At 49.5% G+C, this 20,059-nt stretch overlaps 1 protein-coding gene across 1 annotated transcript in view; it reads right to left on the bottom strand.

The window, feature by feature from the left end:
• The window catches only part of LGR6 (leucine rich repeat containing G protein-coupled receptor 6), a 132,934-nt gene that overhangs the window by 76,932 nt on the left and 35,943 nt on the right, over positions 1 to 20,059 (bottom strand). Inside the window, exon 2 of the mRNA XM_027697743.1 lies at positions 10,869 to 10,940. Coding sequence (XP_027553544.1) covers positions 10,869 to 10,940 — 72 coding nt within the window. The remainder of the gene's footprint in view (positions 1 to 10,868; positions 10,941 to 20,059) is intronic.

The following is a 20,059-nucleotide window of genomic DNA, read 5'->3' as shown; positions in this document are numbered from 1 at the left end:
AAACCTCTGCATATCATCCCCTCGTACAGCCTGCAGAACAGGCAAAGAAAATCATAGCTCCTGCTAGACCTGAATCCAGAATTTTTGGCATCCAGAGACAGCCCCTGGCTAAAGCCATTCCCTGGATACACACAGAGGTCCCCACTCACTGAAATTCCAGCACAGGCACTGACCAGCCTACAGACCCTGCTCTATGCCAGGCCCTGGCAGAGAGAGCGGAGCAGGGGAGAGCTATTTCTGTTCATGCAGAGGGAGGACTGTCCCTAAATCCCTTTTGTCTGCATGTGGCCTGTTCCTGCATCCTGCAGGTTCTCCTTTGTCCTGTGCATCAAAGCTTGATGCCACTTGAATTGCTTCCACTCCCTCATTCCCAGCCCTGCTTTCACCTGTGTGATCACAGCTAAAGCCCAGCTCCTTCAACACACTGGGGTTTGGAACCACTGCTGTGAGGGGACACAGGGAAGGGGCTGGAGATGGGGAGTACCATGAAGGTGCCACAGCAGAGCCAGCTTATCTGAGTGTGCTTTCCAAAACCAGGACAGAAAAGTCAAAAGTGGTTCTTGGATGAGTTATGGCTGGAGAAAAGTGTAGGAGGGAAGATGAGGACAGGGACAACACAGCCTGGGAAAGCTGAATGAGGGTGAAGGGATGGGAGAGGAAGACAAAACGAAGAGCAGCATCACAAAGGAAAATTGGCTGATCTGGGACATAGAGCAAAGAGCAGGGGACAATATTCAGAACTTACTGAAAGAATTTATTCAAGGGAACCCATAGGGTTTGCCACGGTACAGCATCAGCTGATTAGAGCACTCAAATTTCAGCAAGGCCCAGAGCAGGCTGGGAAATTAAAATGTGTTCAGATTTTCCACTGGTATTAGAAACTGCATCACTGTTTTTTATCATCAGGACCATGGTGAGGGCCTGTGGTGGAGCCAGGAGTAGAGACTCTGGAGTCTAGGCTTGACCTAGAGGAGAGGAGAATCTTCTTCTTCTCCTCCTGTTTCACCTGTGAGGACAAACGTGGACCAAGTCCCAGTACCCATCAGCCAGAAATCATAAAGACAGGTTCAACAACCTGATTAAGACCCTAAATTGCTACTATATTTTGGTAAGAAACTTCTTGTCTACTTGACTTGGAGTGGAATATTGCACCTCCAAAACAGAGACAGCGAACATCATTTGTGACCAGGCTCATCCTCACTCTCACAGAAAGTCCAAAGCAGGCACAGACCCTGGCAAAGGCCTTCACTGAACTTTGACAAAGCTCATTTCTTTTTAGGCATTTTGTCTGGGTAGGAGACAGGTGTGGAAGATGAGCAGTGTGATCCCATCTGGAAGCAGAGTGCATTGCAACCAGGGCTCTGCAAAGGTCAGGGGGAGGGCTGGGGCTGTTCTGGGCAGCCACACTGATGGCAGAGCAGGCAGTGCTCTCCCTCTCTGTGGGTGCCCAAGTGCTCTCCCTTTCTGTCTCTCCCCTCGGGAATCTGGAGAAAATTGCTCCCATAATTAGGCCTTCAACACCATAAACAGCACAGGGTCGTCTCTTTAATGTGTGTGAGCAGGTTGTAACCTGCCTCTTGCAGCATAGGAGCTGCCTGGCAGGCTGGGCTATTTGTCACTTGGGGGCTGTGATTTGGGGTAATTGCTCCTTTTGATTGCTGATTTCCACATGGGAGGGAGTGTTGTCCGGAAGGCTGGAGTGCTTGACCGGAGGAGAGGTGTTCCTGCACGGCATCCTCAGCCTGCTCCCACATCCATCCCACCTGGCTCTGCGGGGGGCTGTCTGTCCTCACCTCCCTGGAGCTCCTGGCTGCTCCAGCCTCCACTGCCAGAAGCCTACATGCACTCAAATATGCCTCTCAGCTTGTTTCCTGAAGGCTCCACACCTTTCTGTTCACTTTCCTGGGTGAGTTTGAGTGTTTGCTGGGTCCCTGAAAGGATCTGGGACCACCAGGATTAGCAGGAGAGGAGTCTGGAGCTTGGATGGAGCCGAGGTTGGGGCTGCTGGCCTCAGAACAGGGCAGCAGGGAGCCTCAGATGCTGGTGGGACACATGCAGAGCCAGCTCGTGGCGTCTCAGCACCAAGGATAACACAGAACATAAGGGGAAAAATAACTGTGGTAGGTGCCCTGGTTTCACTGGGCACCGTCTTGGGTGGGTTTAGAGGCCCAAAACATCCCCCAGCCCCAGAAAAGGCCGCCCTGTTGCTGCTGTTTCTGTCCTTGGCCGTGCCACACTGAGACTGTGCCTTGTCCCTGGCTCACCCCTGGTCTCTGGCTCTTCTGTCCATACCTTTACCTCTTCCCTGCTGCTGAGGAAGCCCAGATTCTTTTCCCAAGGTGTAGAGGTCTATGCCAAGCCAAGGGGCAGGCACAAAGGGAGGCATCAATCACAACCACTGCTCCCAATTCACCTCCCAAGGCAACCAACAGTGTCACTGAGGTCTCAGATGGGCTCTGCTCACTTGTGTGCACGCAGGGACTGGGGGTGGGACATGTCTGTGTTTGTGCCCACAGGTGGAGGTTTTGCTTTCCTAGAGGGGTGCATGGCCAGGACACGCACACAGGGTCTGGAGGTGTGGAGTCTGGAGGTTTGTTAGACCTCCCAGATGCTGCATGATGCTAGGAGTGGTGCCCAGCTGTTCCAGGCAAGGCAGCGTGGCTGTCCCCTCCCTCCAAGAGTAGATCAGGAATGGGTAGGCCTTTTGGGGTGTCCTGTCAAGCAGGAAGTGTGGCCACTGGGAAGAGATGATAGAATCATAAAATGGTTTTGTGTTGGAAGGGACCTTAGAGATCATCTCGTCCCACCCCCTGCCATGGGCAGGGACACCTTCCACTAGCCCAGGTTGCTCCAAGCCCTGTCCAGCCTGGCCTTGGACACTTCCAGGGATGGGGCAGGACAGCTTCTCTGGGCAACCTGTGCCAGGGCCTCCCCATCCTCCCAGGGAAGAATTTCTTCCCAATGTCCCATCTAACCCTGCCCTCTGGCAGTGGGAAGCCATTCCCTCTTGTCCTGTCATTCCACGTCCTTGTCCAAAGTCCCTCTCCAGCTCTCTTGGAACCCCTTAAGGCACATGAAGGGGCTCTCAGGTCTTCCTGGAGCCTTCTTTTCTCCAGATTAAACTACCCCAGTTCCCTCAGCCTGTCTCCAGAGCAGAGGTGCTCCGGCTTTCGGAGCATCTTCCTGCCCATCCTTTGCTCCTTGCCCTTAGCTCCTGTGCCAGTTCATGTAAGAGACTGAAGACACAAAAGTCTCCCTGTGTGAGACCCTTCCTCTCTTCATGGTCATTGGCAGTCTGCCTAGTGTTTAGTTCCTTCTGTCCCTCTCACTCACACTCTCCAGAAATCCCCCTGCCTGGCAGACAGGCACCCATTGAATATGTCTCCAGAATTCATATCCCACAGGAAATGCAGAGAAATGGTTCTTTCCTTTCTATTTAAAATGGAACAATAACATTTGAAGTGATGCTGCCAGTGTGACATCCACTGAGACAGCTCTTAATTTGCTCCTTCTGTGGGGAAGACTGAAGCAAATAACCCCACCAAGAAGTACAGAGAGGTGGTACTGCCTTTGCCTAAGCACAAGAGGAAGAAAAGCTGCTCTTGTAGGGGTGAATATCTGGTCCACAGCACATGACCTCAGCTCCAGGACTGCTCCTTTTAGGACAAACTTGATTCAGTGGGATGCCCTGCTGTCCTGAAGTTTACACCATGACATAGGGTTGGGAGAAAGAGAAAGCTCTGGATTTAAAGTGACTGATGGAAGAGGGAAAGAAGGGGCAGGTGGAGGGGGAGGGTGGGAGCTGTTTAGGGCTGGCTTGCTTCGGAAAGCTCACGGTGGATTTTAGATTCTGCTCCCCCCTCTCTTCCACCACTCCCGTGATTTCTCGGAACATTCCTCCAGGCTTTGATCTGCATTCCCAATACACTCCAAGTTGGAACAAACTCATGGTTTACCACCTCATGGTTGCTGCTGTTCAGTTACCACAGGCTCCCACCCCCTCCTGTATCTTGGGCTTCTTGGTCATGCTACAACTTCCATGGCACGCCCCAGGGCTGTGTGTTGGGCATGATCGCTCATGTCATGTGCTCAGGCAGCACGGTGATGCTCTTATCACTCACATTAGGAGGCAGGAACGTTGCCCATTGGCAGGACAGGACAAACATGTGTGTCCATATCCCAGTGGAATTTTCCCTTTGCCAGATCTTTATTGAGCGTGTCGGCCGCCCCCTTTGATCTCCTGCTCCGGTTGGTTTCCCAAGCCCTGCCGCTGTCAAGGCAGTGTGCCCAGACACTCCGTGCTCCTGCCTGAAAACAGAGTCATCCCGCCAAGCGTGTGCCTTCCCCTGGGCACACAGGGGACCACGGGCCCCTGTCATGCCTGAGTTTGTTCTCGTGCTGGTGCAAAGCAGGAATGAAGCCAATCGAGTCATGCAAGTGAAAACATGGCACAGTTGAGAAAAGAGCCAGGCTTGGACTCTTCCTTCCCACAGAGGAATCTGCAGCTGGTCCTAGTCTGGTATCACCTGGAGGTGCCTCTAACACGGTCTTTGCTGCCTCACTCCATCCCTGAGGAGGAGACTGTGCCTGTTTCTAACTCCCCCCTATGCCTGTTCCAACTCGATAGATTGATGGCATTTGTTCTTTTGTTTATGGTCCTCAAGCCAGTTTTCAACCCACATGAATGTTCATATGCAAGCCAATCTGGATTCATTTGCCAAGTAAGATTTAATAAGACACAGCTACTTAATGAACAGCCCAATACAGGACACTGAACACCTTAATTCCATCTCTTTATATTACAAACTGTAAAGGTTTTCAGTTTGTTCCCTCCGAAACTTCAGAGCAGTTTTGACTTTTCACTCTACTCTGTGTGCCCCACTTGGGGTACCCCAGATCAGAGTTAGTTGTATGGAAAGCAGTTTTCAGGAAAATTGGGGCCAGCTATGCCAGCTGTTGCTGAACACTCTCCCAAGCCTAAATGGAGTAGAAATATCTAAATGGAGTAGAACTGAAAAATCTCTGAATTTTTGAAACATTTTGAATTTGATTTAGGCTCCTGCAATAACTTGGCTTCATTTGTTGATGTTCATGATAGACAACCCCTCAGAAGCCCTTCTCTCCTGTCCCCACCTTCACCTTAGCCAGTGTCTGTCCCCACACCATGTCAGCTTGCACAAGGATGACCTTTGGGAGGCTTCATCAGAGGAATTATCCTTTAACTCTCTCTGTGCTTTTGCTCACCCACTGAATTGATGACCAACAGATCACCACCATCCTCTTTCAAGAACAGGCACCAACCAGGAGGACAGAAAGCCCTGGATGAAGCAGTTGGTCTCCTTTTTGCTAACAAGTTGCACCCTGGTGCCTTCTCAGACCCAGGAGATGTGCAGCATCCTGGGAGAACCACAGTGCCCAAGAATTCAGAGCTGCAGCTCCTTATCTGGAAATGGAGGGCTGTGCAAGGCAAGGTGGCTACCAAGGGACCAGTGATTCTGCCTCCAAATCTCAGCATGGCAAAGCAAGGTCATGGCCCTACAAGAGTTTATGTCTTCACAAGAGACCTCTGCAGCCTGCTGTGTCATGGAAACCTGCCAGAGCTGCTGTCCTGGGAGTACCCTACTCCAGACATGTTACTGCACTGCTCCAGGAACTGCTTCTCACCATGGTGCCAACACATGAAAGCATTGCCCAAAAATGCCAGCACCCCCTTCCACAGCAGAGCTGTTGCTCCTGAAGGAGTCATGCCCCACAGCCAGCATTGCTGCAGTGCTGCCTCCTACAAGAATGAGGTTGCCACGGAGTGAGACCCTGCTCTGGACAATCCCCACAAAGACGGATGTTCCAGATGTCTGGGAGCTGGAGCGGGTGGAGTGCTCCAACACCAGGGGGAGTGGCCAGTGCTCCAACACCAGGCAGGGGCAGGCTGGACCAGTGGTGGTACTCTTTAATCCATGATGGCACCCTCATGGGAAGAGGATTGAGAAGGGGGTTCCCTCACAGGTGCAAGGGAGGAGAAAAGCACTGCTGCGTTCACATTCCCAGCATACATGTCTGCATTTTATTTCATTTTGCTTTTATGCTGTTTCTTGGCCTTTGGCCCCTTGAGTTGCAAGAGCTGCCTGGGAAAGTGAGCAGCCTGTGAGGGGAGGCCACGGAGTGGGTCCTGAGCGGGTGGGTGCTGAGCCTGCTGTGCTGCCCCGCTGCAGAGCACGGCACTCCCCGTGATGGTGAGTCCCTCTGCCCCCGGGGCCCGAGAAGAGGCAGGTGAAAGAGCCAGTGGCTGGGAAGGGGTCTGATCTTGCCGCTGTGCCCCGAAGCAAGAGGTGAATGGCAATGAACACCTGCCTTTGGCTGCAGTTTCTCTTCTTGGCACCGAGCGCTTGCGCTTGGATTCAAAGCGCGGTAACAAAGCTCTTGCCGGCAAACACATTTCAACATGTTATTATTCCCAGGCCAGCTTTCAAGATCCTCTTTCTATTCCTTCTGTACTGATTGCTCTTGTTTCTCTTGGCTCCCAACTCTGGCTTTTCAGGCTTCATTAACTGGAATTTATTAGCAACTTTAAACAATCTTCCTGCTGCCAAAAGGAGAGAAAGAAAAGAAGAAGGAAAAAAAAGAAAGAAACAAAGAGGAGACATACTAAACTCTGGGCTGCTCCCTGCCTGTGTGAGGCCCAACTCTGAACACCTCTCTCTCTGCAGGTTTTTTTTTGGAGGGAAAGACCGGTGAGTGCCTGCTCTGGGACTGTGCCTGCTCACACACAGCCTCTCCTTCCTCCACAGCTAGAGACTGGTGGGGCAGAGGAGAGCACACACTGATGGGCAGGCACTGAGGACCCCTCCTGCACTGTCTCTTCAAAGGCAGCTGAGACTGGAGAATCTGGTCTCTGGGCGTCCCCTGAGCTGAGCATGAGCGCTAATTGCATCCGCAGCACCTTTCTGAGCAGCTCGCAGTAAAAATGACTGACTAACAAGTCCTGGCACTCCTGGGAGGCCCAGTCTCATTGTTGGACAGATGAGGCACTGGCAGGGAAAATCACTTTACTCAGACCACACAGTGAGTGAGCAGTTTGAGCTGGAGCAGTCCCAGTACCCTCATCTGTGCCCTAAGCGTGGCATCCTCTCTGATCCCCTGGGGGACACGTTTGGTGTCCAGAGGGGAGATGACCCCATGCAGCAATGTCCTGTGGGAGACAGCCTGGCTGGGTGACATTGTGTGGTTTGGGTGATTGCTTTGCTGTCCTCAGGACCCTCACATGCCACCTTGCTATTGTTTTTTCCTTGCATGCCCCCACCCTGGTGTGGGTATGTGCAGGGGACTGATGTACTCAGGTGGATCCAGCAACCTGGACTGGCAGTGCTCCCCAGCTGTGAGACAAGGCACATTTGTCCTTGTTGGCCATGGGACACCTGTTCTTCATCCACCCATTTTTGCAGCTGTTATTATTCCTGTTCCTTGTTGAACTCCAGCTCCATCACAAGCTCAGCCCTGAGTCCAGCTGATCAATGACTTTCATGGACTTCACTTTCATGAGAAGCCTGAGCTGGTGCTAAAATAGGGGCATGGAAAGAGGAGCAACCATGAAGGGTGTGAAGCACCACCTCTCCTCCAAGAGACCCTGGGCTACCGGGGCTACATCTAACAAGAGAGAAGGTAGAATCACAGAATCATAGAAGGTTAAGGGTTGGAATGGACCTTAAAGATCATCCCCTGCCATGGGACACCTCCCACAGCTGCTGGGTGAGAGCAGGAGGGGAGAACCATGAGGAGGAGGCAGAGGAACCGGGGCTTTCTCTGACTGTTGAAGAAGACAAGGGTTATAGATCAAGGACCAGGGGTGTCAGGAGTTCCTGGGATGTTTCTAAGCGTTAGACCAAGGTTGGAGTGTCCCTAAAATATGAGAGTTTCTATGGGACCTTGAAGAGGAGATTTGAAAGTCTGGGCTGAATTTGCCAAGTATTTTTTGCTGAGGAATCTCCGATTTTTTTCAGAAGGTTCAAACATCTTTTTTAAGGCATCTTTGCAATAAAGCAAATATCATTTGAAATACCATTTTCTTTTCAGGTTTGACTAAAAGTAAAAGAGGAAATGTTAAGAAACAACCTGAAGATGAAAGTACTTTCTCTCTATCAGGTTAGAAGAAATTTTTGGGGTTGACCAAAGCCCCAGAACAGCAGTTTTGGTTCACCTCAAACTGAATTTTGCAAATTTTGTCTTCAGTTGCTCCATCCTGTTACCCACACAGTTTATCAAGGATGTAACAGGGAACATAAGAGAGTGTAGGAGGCAGACTAAGGCCATAAAAGTCCCCCCAAATCCCTGGGGATGAGAAACCTGCTGAAAGGCTTCCATCTAACTGAAGACAGGCACTTGCAGCAAGGATGGGCTGCAGCAGAGTCCTCCTCATTGTCAGCACTTCCCTACCTGGAGAGGGGGCAGGCAGAGGGCAGGCAGGCAGGTATTCCTCCTCCCCAGGAGATACTAACACTGGGATACTTGGATTTGGGATGCCTGGGTTGTCCCTCACTGCTCAACAGGGGTTTCTGCTCTTCACTCACTTGGCATGTCCCAGCATGGGGATGCAGACACAGGGCTTGGTCTCCTGTGCTATGGGTCACCCTGGCAGACCCAAGGCAACATGTCCTGGGTGGATGAAACCAGCAGAGATCTGAGCTGTGGAACCTGAACAAACTTCCCTTGAGGATGTCTAAACAGGCAGGATTTGTTTGCTCGATTCTTATGCGTGTCCTGGCACAGAGGGTGATCCCAGCCTGAATGTCAAGGTCCTGATGTAATGTTTTGGGATGAAAATTTGGTAAAGATATAAATGAAAAGAGCAGGGGAAATGCCAGGCAAGTTGCATTACTGGTTGATGACAGCCCTATGAATACTGTACACACTGTCCCTGTCTAGCTGCTGTTGAAAGAATCACTTTTAATTACTCGTAGTATATAAAACCCTCCCTTGCTTGATTTCATATCAATTACTTGATTTCCATAAATAGGATTACTGTCTTACTGCTATCAAATTCAAGCAGGCACTTTGCTATGCATAGATATATGATGCTGCAGTTTACATTTCTTCCCCTAACTATGATGTTTTTCCCTAGTCAAAATTCCTTTCCTTCCTGAAGGAGGAGGACTTGTGGCATTTTGAACCTCTAGTAAAATGTTATCTAACAACTTCCAATTATTTTTCAGATTTTCCTGTTTAAATTTTTCCCCTTTGCCTGTTTCATTCATAGTTATTTTTGGCTGTGGGAAGCTGGCTCTTTTGGAGCCTATGAATATTTATTCACTGCTGGTTGAGACTGCTCTGTTTGTACATGACGTAATGAGGACACGGTTGCTTGCAGCAAGACAACTGCTAATTGTACACAGCAGAGGCTGGTCTGTGTGTGTGAAAAGCTTCCCTACCCCCAGTAAAGGTGTTGGGTGTCCACACTTTGACATGGATGTTGACAAAATGAAAAGAGGAAGGCTGCAGGATGGATGCAAAGTGGTGAAAACCCACCTTCTTTGGGCAGCTCTGGCTCCAAAGCTAAAAGACGATCAAAAATGCCTCCTGCTCAGCCTGTAAATGGTAGCTGGGAAGGGGTTTTTGGGTAGCTGGGGTCCTTACAACTCTCATGAATGTAAACTACAGACAAGTGATGATGAGTTACAAGACCACTTGAAGTAAAAAACATGAGGAAGAAACTCTTCCCTGTGATGGTAGGGAGGCCCTGGCACAGGTTGCCCAGAGAAGCTGTGGCTGCCCCATCCCTGGAAGTGTCCAAGGCCAGGTTGGATGGGGTTTGGAGCAACCTGGGCTAGTGGAAGGTGTCCCTGCCCATGGCAGGTGGTTGGAATGAGACGGGCTTTAAGGTCCCTTCAACCCAAACCAGTCTGTGATTCTGACATGTTAGAAACTACCATTTTTGAAATGTCAATGTTGTGCCTTGTGGTGGTGGCAAGATCTGGTTCAGTAAAGTGAAAGTGTTTCATTTAGACAGATTAAGCTGTAGTGACTGTTATATACACAGTAAGTTTGCAACACACATCAAATGCAGCATTTATATTAGTATACCATGAGATGCAATAATAGTGTTTTGAAGAAACTGTGCTTTCCAACAGAAGCTGTTGTGTTGAAAGTAGCAATAGCATGAGAATAACACCTGGAGGTATTTCTCATGGTCAAGTGGAGTAAGACCATACAGGTGCAATTTACTCATGCAGAAATGGCCAACCTCAATATTCTGCCCCCCGGGCTCCCATTTTTTGGGGCTTGCAAAGGATTCCAGTGGTTTCTTGTGCTGGTGGTTAATTTTCACACTTTCAGAAGTGGGGCCACTCCTTCACTGACACACAGCCATATGCTGATCCCAGGGATTGAGACTGCTGCTGTGTCTGAGTGTGCCTGCTCAGACCGCAGTGCACACTGGTGCCTGGTGGGACACCTCAGCCTCTGGGGCAAATTTTTTTGACTTATGTTGTCCAGGCTTGTTTCCATCTGAACTGCGAAGTGTGCAGGGCCTGGTGTGTCTCTGGGCTGCACAGGCTGTGAGGGGGACCCTGTCTGCAGGAGGGTGAATGAACCTCTCTGTTTGCTGGCTCTGCCCTGGGGTACAGTGTCGATTTTTTCATAGAGGATTAGGTCCTCTTTTATTTTGGCTTTTGGTACACGCATCGTCTCAGCCTGAAGGTGACGACCTCAGCAAAAGCTAGAGTAGCAAATAAACCCTGTCCCAGCACGCAGTCTCCTTCCACTTCTGCCTGTAGCTGCAGTGACATCCCTGGGGGTTGTGACCAGTGGTACAGGACCCTCTCCAGTGTCCCCCCTGCCACCCTGACCATGCTGTGCCCGTGCAGCCTCCCCGTACTCACAGCTCCTCCAGGAAGCGCAGGTGACGGAGCGAGCGGGGCTGCAGCCGGCTGATGTTGTTCATGCTCAGGTCTCTGGCAGGGAAGAAAAACACAAGTCTGGTCAGACACAAAGTGGTTTGCACAGAATAAACCTCAGTGCCAGGCTCTGTGGCCCCCTCTCTGCTAAGAGGGACGGCAGGAAGCCTCTGCAAACAGGATTTCAACATGAACATCTGATCACAGCCCAGGCTCTGCCTACAGAGGGATGGCCAGGAGTAGCCAGAGAGAGCTGGCTCCTTCAGGGTGGTCTGTCTGAGCCTCTCCAAGTTATGAAGCAAGTTAGGACATTTCCCAACAGCACAAGCAGTATTGCTGTCTCACAGTTTTTGGAGGGTGAACAGGAAGCCCCGTGACACTGGAGTAGGACAGTGTGTCCTTAGGCCCAAGAGCATCTCTCTGTCACGACTGGTCATTCCAGCCCCCACAGGGAGCTCTTCCAGAGTGTGCACAGACAGCTGCTTTTGAGGAGAGAGCAATCCATGAGAGAAGGAGCACCACCCATCAGGCTGGTCTGCTCTACACTGGAAAAACTGGAGAACACCACCAGGAATGAGGGGTGGAGGTTGGCTCTGTGGGTGACAAACTGAGTTTAGGGGGGTGGGAGGGAATCTGGCTGATTGTGCTTGTCTCACTCTTTGCCATCTCTCATCTTAGGATATGAAAGTAGCAAAGTCTGCAGCAAGTGGTTCAATACACAAGCTGGTAGTTGAGAAAAAAAAAGGATGTTTCTGGGCTCCAGAGCTGTTCATGAGCTCTCATACCTCATAGCTGCAACCCTGCCCTCATGAGCAGCTGCACATGAAGAAACCCACGCTGCTCACCCAAAGCTAGACCAAGGTGTGTCCAGGTGAGCCAGGGAGCATTGATCTTTACAACTATGAGAGAAGACAAGGCCAAATTAAAAGCTGGCATTGTTAAAACCAGTGGGAACAGATGGGCCATGTTCCCTACCAAGCAAAGCAATCCTGGAAATATCTTCTGGGGTTCTGAGTAGTCTTGTGTGAGGGCAGAAGGGGCTATTTTTGGTCGTTGGACAGGGCACAGTTTGGCTCTTTGGACTGCTGAGACCAAACAGCAGAGGCAGGCAGGTGTAATGGGACAATAAGGAGGAACAACAGAAAAATAAAGGCAATTTACTTCACTTTTTCCTTGTGTAAATCTCACAGACTTGTGAGCCTGAGGAGGGATGTTCCCTCTCTCCCCAGTGTCACTGGGAATCTGTCTTGGCATTGGACAAAGGCATGGAGGAAGGAGGCTTGTGCCAAGGACAAGGACTGAAGCATGAAGGAGAAAAGTCCCTCAGGACAATCCAGTCACACAAGATGGACCTCTCCAAGACAGCTCCATCTGCTCAGAACACCTGAGATCCCTGCAGGTCACATATCAAATGCTCTGGAGCATCCCAGGCTCCAGAGGGCAGGAAATCACTTCACTGGAAAATGGGTTTATTGAAAAATTTATTGAAATGCCTTTGTAGTCTTCAGTGAAGCAATGCCTGAATTCTGTTAGCAAAGAGCAGAACACCTGGGGGGTACAGAATCTTCTGCATTTTTCACAGTTTTCCACACAAAAAAACCCCCAGGAAACAAACCCACCATGTTTTGACCAGCTCTATTTGGTATTGGTGGGGGCAGCTGACACCTTGGGAGGGTCAGAAGTCCACCTTTACATTTTCTCTGGGGAGCTGTCCTGTGACAAACCCACACACCTTCATGAGCCCTGTTTGAAAATGCTCCTGGAAAACTTTCTCCTCTCCAAAGAAGTGGTGAAAAACTCGCCAAAAACCTATGAGAATTCAAAATTCTGTTTTCAGAATGAATACAAAAATAAAGTTATTGCCTGCACTGTTTTGTGTGCAACTCTGCATTCTCAATTTGGATGATCCCGGGATACAAGAGTTAAAATATTATTTTGTGATGCTTCTATTTTTATATTTAAACCCCTAAGGGCAGTTGCTACTTCGCACCCATTAAAACATCTTTTTTTTCCTACATCAAAGTGTCTCCTGTTTGTGTTGTAATGAATCAGTCTGATGTTTTGACATTGTGGAACAATGTGAAAATAACAAAAAATAGTGTGAAATGAAAAACTGTGAAAGAAAACACAGACCTGAAACATCCAAGATCTCCTTGAAACTGCAAGGCTTACTCCTTAAGTTGCCTTCTGCTGGCAGTGTATGGAATACTCCTTGCTGGCTGCAGGAGATACTTTCCAAACCTCGTGGATCTGCCTTTTAGGTGCCCAGCCCTCCCCCAGGCATGATGGGGACAGTGCCTGCACTGCACCCCTGGGCTGGGGGTGGGTTGCAGGGATGTGCAGACCCTCAGCATCAGTCCCAGCCAGCAGCTGTGTGTGGCTGAGGACAATGGGAGGTCAAATATGATTTAGAATCATCGAATCACAGAATGGTTTGGGCTGGAAGGGAACTTAAAGCTCATCTCATTCCAATCCCCCAGGCAGGGACACCTTCCACTAGGCCAGGTTGCTTCAAGCCCTGTCTAACCTGGCCTTGAACACTTCTTTCCTCCCCCTTGATCCATATCTAAAAGGAACAAAACCCACTGGTTTCTGAAGAAATCTTCCAAAATGTAGAGGTGAAATACCATTATCCCATCACTATGGCAGCCTCACAGCTCCACAGCACATGGCTTTTCTTAAAAAACCCCACTCCCCTCCCTCTCACCCTCCTGCACCCCTGGGGCTTCTGGCCATGGGCAAGTCTGAGTGAAGGGGCTCTTTCCCACCATCTCTTTGGGCAGCGAAGAAAACCCAGCCCAGATTTCTAAGGTGGAAACATTTGGAGTAATTTTATTTAAAACTTACTGATATTTTGGCCGTTTGAATGCTCTGGTGGTTTGCAGTCCTGCAGGACTCGAGCGCAGCACATCTACACTCAGAACCTTGAAAAGGGGACCCTGAAAGTGCAAACCCTGTCAGCAGTCTGCTGGCTAATGAACAGCAAGGCAAATGTGGTACCAGTGACTCTGCTTGGCCATTGACTTCCCACAGGGACCCCACTCCAGCTCCTCCAGAGCAGGGATATCACACCTGGCTTGGTGTGGTAGAATTCCTGGCCTGGCCGTGGTCTGAGAACATCATGGAGGAGACGTGCAAGGACAGATGTTGTGATGGAGGAACAAGTTCCTCCAAGGCCTGGAAATGAACTTCCTGAGTACAGCTCTGGACCTGGTGATTTTTTTCTAGCCACAAAAGTACGAGATATTTCTCCACAGGCTGTCCATGCTTGTGTGAGAGCTGAGGCACAGGATTCTTGCCTGAAGTGTTGTGGGAGTAAATATTTGACTTATTACTCATTTAAAGATGTTGTTGACTTGTTGCTGTGTTTTTCCAAGCTCGTGCTTTTCCTCTTAGTAAGGTTTCTTGTGTTGTGTACATCCCCAGTGCAGGCAAGAGTGGAAGTGCTTCCTGTCAGAGCAATCAGAGAAGCTGTTTATCTCTTCAAGTGTTTGGGGGTGGTTACTTCAGTCAACCACATTAAGCTAATTTAAAAGGAACCCACGGTATTTGAACCTTGTTGGATTATTTTTTTTCTGCAGCATCTGGCAGAAGGACTAAGGATTCATGGACTAAATGGGTTAGGGACTCCTCTGATCTTTGTTAGCTCTGTCAATGACTTTGACTTTCTAAACTAGGTTCTCTCTTTTGAGTGACCAGCATCCAGTGAAGTCAAACAAGTGCTGGGTCACTCCTATCTATGCACAGCTGTTGTCATTTGCACTGGAGAACCCACTCCAAACATAAGGACTGTACCACAGCAGGCACTGCAGAAATGCACAAAGAATATGATTCAAATCCAAAAGTCCCCTAAACTCTAAAAGAAATTAGAAGGGTAGGAGAAGAAATGGGGTGCTGCAGCTTCACCCCAGTTTGCAGTGTAGGACCTGCAGAAGAGCTGTGCAGATTCTTGCCTGTGAGTTCATGACACCACACAGGATTGGTGTTCTGGGACAAGCCATCCCTCTCCTGTCCCAAAGCCCCCCTGTTCCCCTCCTCAGTGACTGGCCTGTCTGTCCTCTCTACAAGATATTAAATAAAAACAGGAATCCTTTAGCTGTCAAATCATCCTTCATGGCTCTGCTCTGAAATGCTGCCAGTAGAGTGAACTACTCCACTACTCCCAAAACTGAAACTGTGCTGGTATCACACCACTTATCCAAGAAGCAATGTCTTTTAAGGCCTCTTGCATTAGGTGTTGAAAATACCAGAGCTTTCAAATGGCACTGCACCAAAGCCATCATGGCTATAATTAGTGTGATTTAACTTCCCCCCCTTCCCCAACTAATTCTAAACATTTATTGTAAGCATTTCTAACTTGTACCTGCAGGAAAACTGAGACATAGTTCGTGGAAACTGAGCTCATGTGATTCAGTCTCAGACCTTACAACTCCTCTGGCCCTCGAGGGGTTCCTTAAATGATTTGCTTTGATGTCACCTTCTTTCATGAACAACCTTTGATTATTCCCTGATTAGCTATCTTCCTTACCAAAAAATGAGGTGACACACACACTGCTTTGGGTTCCCTGGTAGGACTGCCTGCCATGCTCTCTGCTGGTGACCACAGTGTTTTAGCTAAGGAATGATATGAGCTTTAAAGATCAAAGGAATTTATCTTTGGCATCACTGCTTGGGGAGGTGGGATTCAGGCTGTGGTGCTGGGTGCTCTGAAGCGTGGAGCCATGGATGTCCCTGTGGGGAGTGCACAGCCCCACCAGGCTCAGCTCTGGTGAAGGCACCTGCAGGGCTTTGTGGACGTGGGTGTTCTGGGGCCAAAAGGAGAGGTTTTTATATGACAATAAGGGGGCTGCATGGAGGGCACCCTGCAATACTTGCCTGAGATAGGCCTAAGCAATATCCCCAGGACACACCTCTAGGGACAGCAGGATTGATGCCTCTCTCACAAACTCAAAGTGCCTGAACACTGCCCACAAAACTGGGGAGAGACAAACCCTGCCTGTGACCTAAAAGCTCCCGACATGCCTTTCCCCAGGGGAAAAGCAAAGTGTTTCCCCAGAGATTCACTCGGATGGGATTTAACACAAGCAGAAACCAACAGACCTAAAGCAACACAGGTTGAAGTGCCTCTGGAGTAACACAACGAGACCGCGACTGCTCAGCCAAGAGGGTTCAACTGTGAGAGGGTTTTGGGACAGGGTTTTGGCCAAGGTCAAGCAGAGAGCCTTCAGAGCCAGATGTGTGTCTGGTCCGGATCTGAAAATCCACAGAGCTGGCAGAGAGATGCTCTCCAGGGAGCTGTCACAGGACAGGAGATGTCCTACAGAAAGAGCAGCTCCTACCCGTGGCTGAGAGAAGATACTCCCCAAACACCTCTCTCTACTCCAAAGGGGCAAAAAGTCTGGTCCCCAACTTCAGTCCCCTGAGGTCTGACCCACATGGGTCCCTCTGTCACTCAGCAGAACGAGAAGCCTGTGTCCTCCTGCTCTTGTAGCTGCCTTCAAGCAGAATTCTGCTCTGCAAGGTTTCTGCAGGCTCAGGTTGTTGTTCCCAGACCTCCACAGAGCCCACAGTGGGGTACTCCATGGGCTCCTGGCTTCTTTCCTGCCTCAGTGAAATCCAGTGCAATGTGGCAACACCTGGAAGTGACGACAGACATGGCCCAAGCCCCTGGACAGGACCTTCAGTATTTAGGGAAATGAACATTGTGCTCCCTGTTTGTAAGGGACACACCAGACTGCCATCCTGGTTTGAGCCTACAAAAAATTCCTAAGAATCCCAGATGGTGACTGTCTTCTCAACCCCTAAATTTCTCCACTCTATGAATATCTTAATATTTTTCAAGATATCCAGGATACTAATGTGCTCTCTTTCCAGCACAGGCTCAGCCTAGCTCCTCTCAGTGTTGGTGCTGAACATGAGGCTTTCTGGATGATAGAAAACATCTTCCTTGCACTCAGGCAGGTGAGCAGAATTTTTTACGACTGTGGGAAGAAGCTAATGACTTGGCATCCTCTTGATTAATTAATTGCACAATTAGAGTATTAAGGCCTCCCAGTCCAGCAGTCTGATTTCTGGGGGACCTGAACAAACCAGACCAAAATTCCCACCCTTATCCTGTTCTTGCAAGGCATGAAACACCCTTGTCTCTCTGAAATCCCTGGGGCCCAAGCACTGTTTCTCTCCTGGCCACTCTCATTAAAATCCAGTAAAAACTGCACAATTATACCACCAGAAAAGAAGCCCAAAGGCAATAGATGATGGTTTCAGAAATTCTTCAGATTACACTAGAGTGATTCATAAAGGTTCTTGCTATCTCTTTTCCTCTTTATCTTGAAATCTCCAAGGTCCCCACAAAATGCCTGAATTGCTCAGGGCAAACCTGGGGCTGACAACAGAATGGTACTTGGAGCCATAGAACCAGCTGAAATTTTTCCTAAAAGCCTGCAGGTTGAAAGTTACTCTGAAGGTAGTCTCCACAAAGAGAAGGAGAAAGGGAAGATAAAGAGATCAAAGCAGTAAGAGCTCATTTGCATCACACCATATCTGGAGGCACCAGCCCTGCTTCCACCCCATATCACTGCAATGGGCAAGAGCACAACGTGTTTCTACTCCCACCTCTCCACGTTTGAAAACAGATCAGTCATCTTGGATCATCCCCCATGTGTAGGCCCTATCCCAGATCTCCACAATGTTTCAATAATAAAGTCTCAGCCAGTTTGCCAGGCTGAGATTAAGCCCATCCCTGCACCAGAAGGTCTTCAGAAGTCGGGTCTGTGCAGGGAGAGCAGTGACCCACAGTGAGCACAGCCCTGATGCTACTCTGGTTACTGCTCCTCCACCTCCTCCTGTACCTGCCCTGGCTCTGCACCGTGTCAGGTGCCCTCCAGCACAGGAGCAGAAAGGGGCTGGGCAGAGGAATGATGCCTTTCTGCCCCTGGGACTGGTTGATGTGAGAACAAGAAGAAATCCCTTTTAGAATTCATGTGCCGGGCCAGGGCTATCAGTAAAGCCATCCCATCCCAGGGCACGCAGAGTCTGCCAGGGGAAGGGCTCCCTCTTGGCAGTGGAGGAGGCAGGAAGGTGTGGGGTGCACAGCCCAGGGCAAGGAGAAGGGCAGGTGACTTGGCAGAACAGGCTGCAGCCCCACAGATGAAATGTGGCTGAGGAACAGCAGCCACTGTGCCGTGGGGCAGGAAGGAAACTTGGATCAGAACATAAGGGCATTTTTTTCCAAAAAGGCAAAATTGTGAATTTTGCTAAGTGTGTGTCACAGAATCACAAAATACCCTGAGCTGGAAGGGTCCCACAAAGATCGATTCAAGGCCTGGCCCTGCACAGGACAGCCCCAACAATCCCACCATGTGCCTGAGAGTGTTGTCAAATGCTCCTTGAACTCATGGAGATTTTCCTCCTTGGCTCCTTCTCCTCTCTGCAGCTGTCCTGGCTGCCTGGGGGAACATGGGGAGCACAGGGGAAAGCACTTGTGCTGTGAGGAGTCAGGGAGCACATGGCTTGTCTGGCTGGATACAGCTCTTAGGAGCACGATAGGCACTGACATCTTCTGGTCTACAGGTGTATGAGTGCCCTGGTGCTTTCTGTGCCCATTCACACAGAGCTGGAGCTGAGGAGTCTCGCACAGCAAACTGAGGATGAGGCTGATGAAGCCTCCTCCTCTCCCATCTTTCACCTTCTAGACAGAGCAGCCAATGCAGCAGCCTGCTTTGAATTGGATGTTGGGAAAGAACCACATTTTTCTTTTCTGTTACCATTCTGCAAGTTGATGTTTTTGGTGACTCTCATGAAAGAATTGTTTTGGGTTAATGAAAATAACATAAAAGGTGTGGTTTCCATCCCCTCCCCCCAAGTTGACATAAAAAAACAATCATCCCAGAAAGGACATTCTAAACCAAAAGCCATTTGAAAAGAAAAATACTTTCTGTCTGGGAAATGCCCAAGCAGGACTTCTCAGGCTCTTTAAAACTCTTTTTATGTGTTAGCCTCATGCAATAGGATTTGGAGCTGGCAAGTGGAGGAGCTGGGTCAACCTTAACATTCCTGTTAGTGTGAGCACATCAAATCTAAAAGAACCTCTGAACTAAAAGGAAATATTGTGGCATGAATGAGAGCAAGGAATATTTTTTTAAAGCAAGAAAATTGAGATTGCAAGCACACGTCCTTTCTGCCCACTGTGTCCTTTGGAGCAGCCACAGCCCAGCAATGTCCTGAGTTTTGGCAATGAAATGGTCTCCTCTAGATCCGTGAAAAGAGCCTCACATCTCCTTGTGTTCACAGTGTGGGCTTTTTTCCTGTCCTTCTCCAGGTCTCTGCTGGGTTTCAGGTCCCTACTCACGGGGCTTTCTGGAGACAAAAATTCCTCCTGTGGGAGGAATTATCCTCTTAACACCCGTTACAGCTACCAGGTAAAGGTGAACCCAAAAGCATCTTCCTCTTTGCTGCCAAGCCAAAGCCTTTTGAACAAGATAATGAGCAGTGAACAGCAAACAAGGGCAACTGGTGCATCTGTCACATTCCCTGCGCAAATGTCTTTGAAACCAGCTGAAGTTGCAGCATGTCCAGCACAGTGACACTCAGTGGTGTGACTCTGTTCAGGACACAACAGTCCACTGTCAGTCTCCACTCTCCACTGGACTCATGCACTGGCCATAGGGCTGTTAAAGGGAGAGCGAGTCTTGCTGACCACTCCCTGGGTCTCCAGTTCATGAATCATGTCATGGATGTTGTGGTAGCTCTCAGCACTTGTCTTCAACCCCCCACAGTCCCACAGCAGAATGGTCCTCTGAGAGACCAGGCAAGATATTCAGTTGTCTCATTTCCTTTGTCTCCACAGCAGCTCTCCCAAAAGCCCAAATATGCTGGTTTGGGTCCTTGAATTACCCTCTCCTGAGGTAATCTGTGCCAAGGATACAAAGGGCCCCTGGGCCTGTCACAGTGGGGTGTTTTTGCCATTCATTCCCAGTCAGGGTCACTTCAGCTTCCAGCTGTTGGGATCCCCCCTGTCACCCCAGAAATAGAGATGGATTCTGCCCCTACATATCTCAATGGCATCAGGGTACATTGTGCACTGGGCACTAAAGCCTTATACTCTTGTGGGTCTGATGTGCCATTGGATCCACACAGTCCAACAGATCCAACTGCCCCTTTCCTCCACCTGGCTG

Source organism: Neopelma chrysocephalum, unplaced genomic scaffold (genome assembly GCF_003984885.1).
Source record: "Neopelma chrysocephalum unplaced genomic scaffold, ASM398488v2 Primary Assembly neopelma1_122, whole genome shotgun sequence".
Taxonomy (NCBI): domain Eukaryota; kingdom Metazoa; phylum Chordata; class Aves; order Passeriformes; family Pipridae; genus Neopelma; species Neopelma chrysocephalum.
Note: the sequence above shows the minus strand (reverse complement) of the source record. Positions and strands in the feature narration are given on the sequence as shown.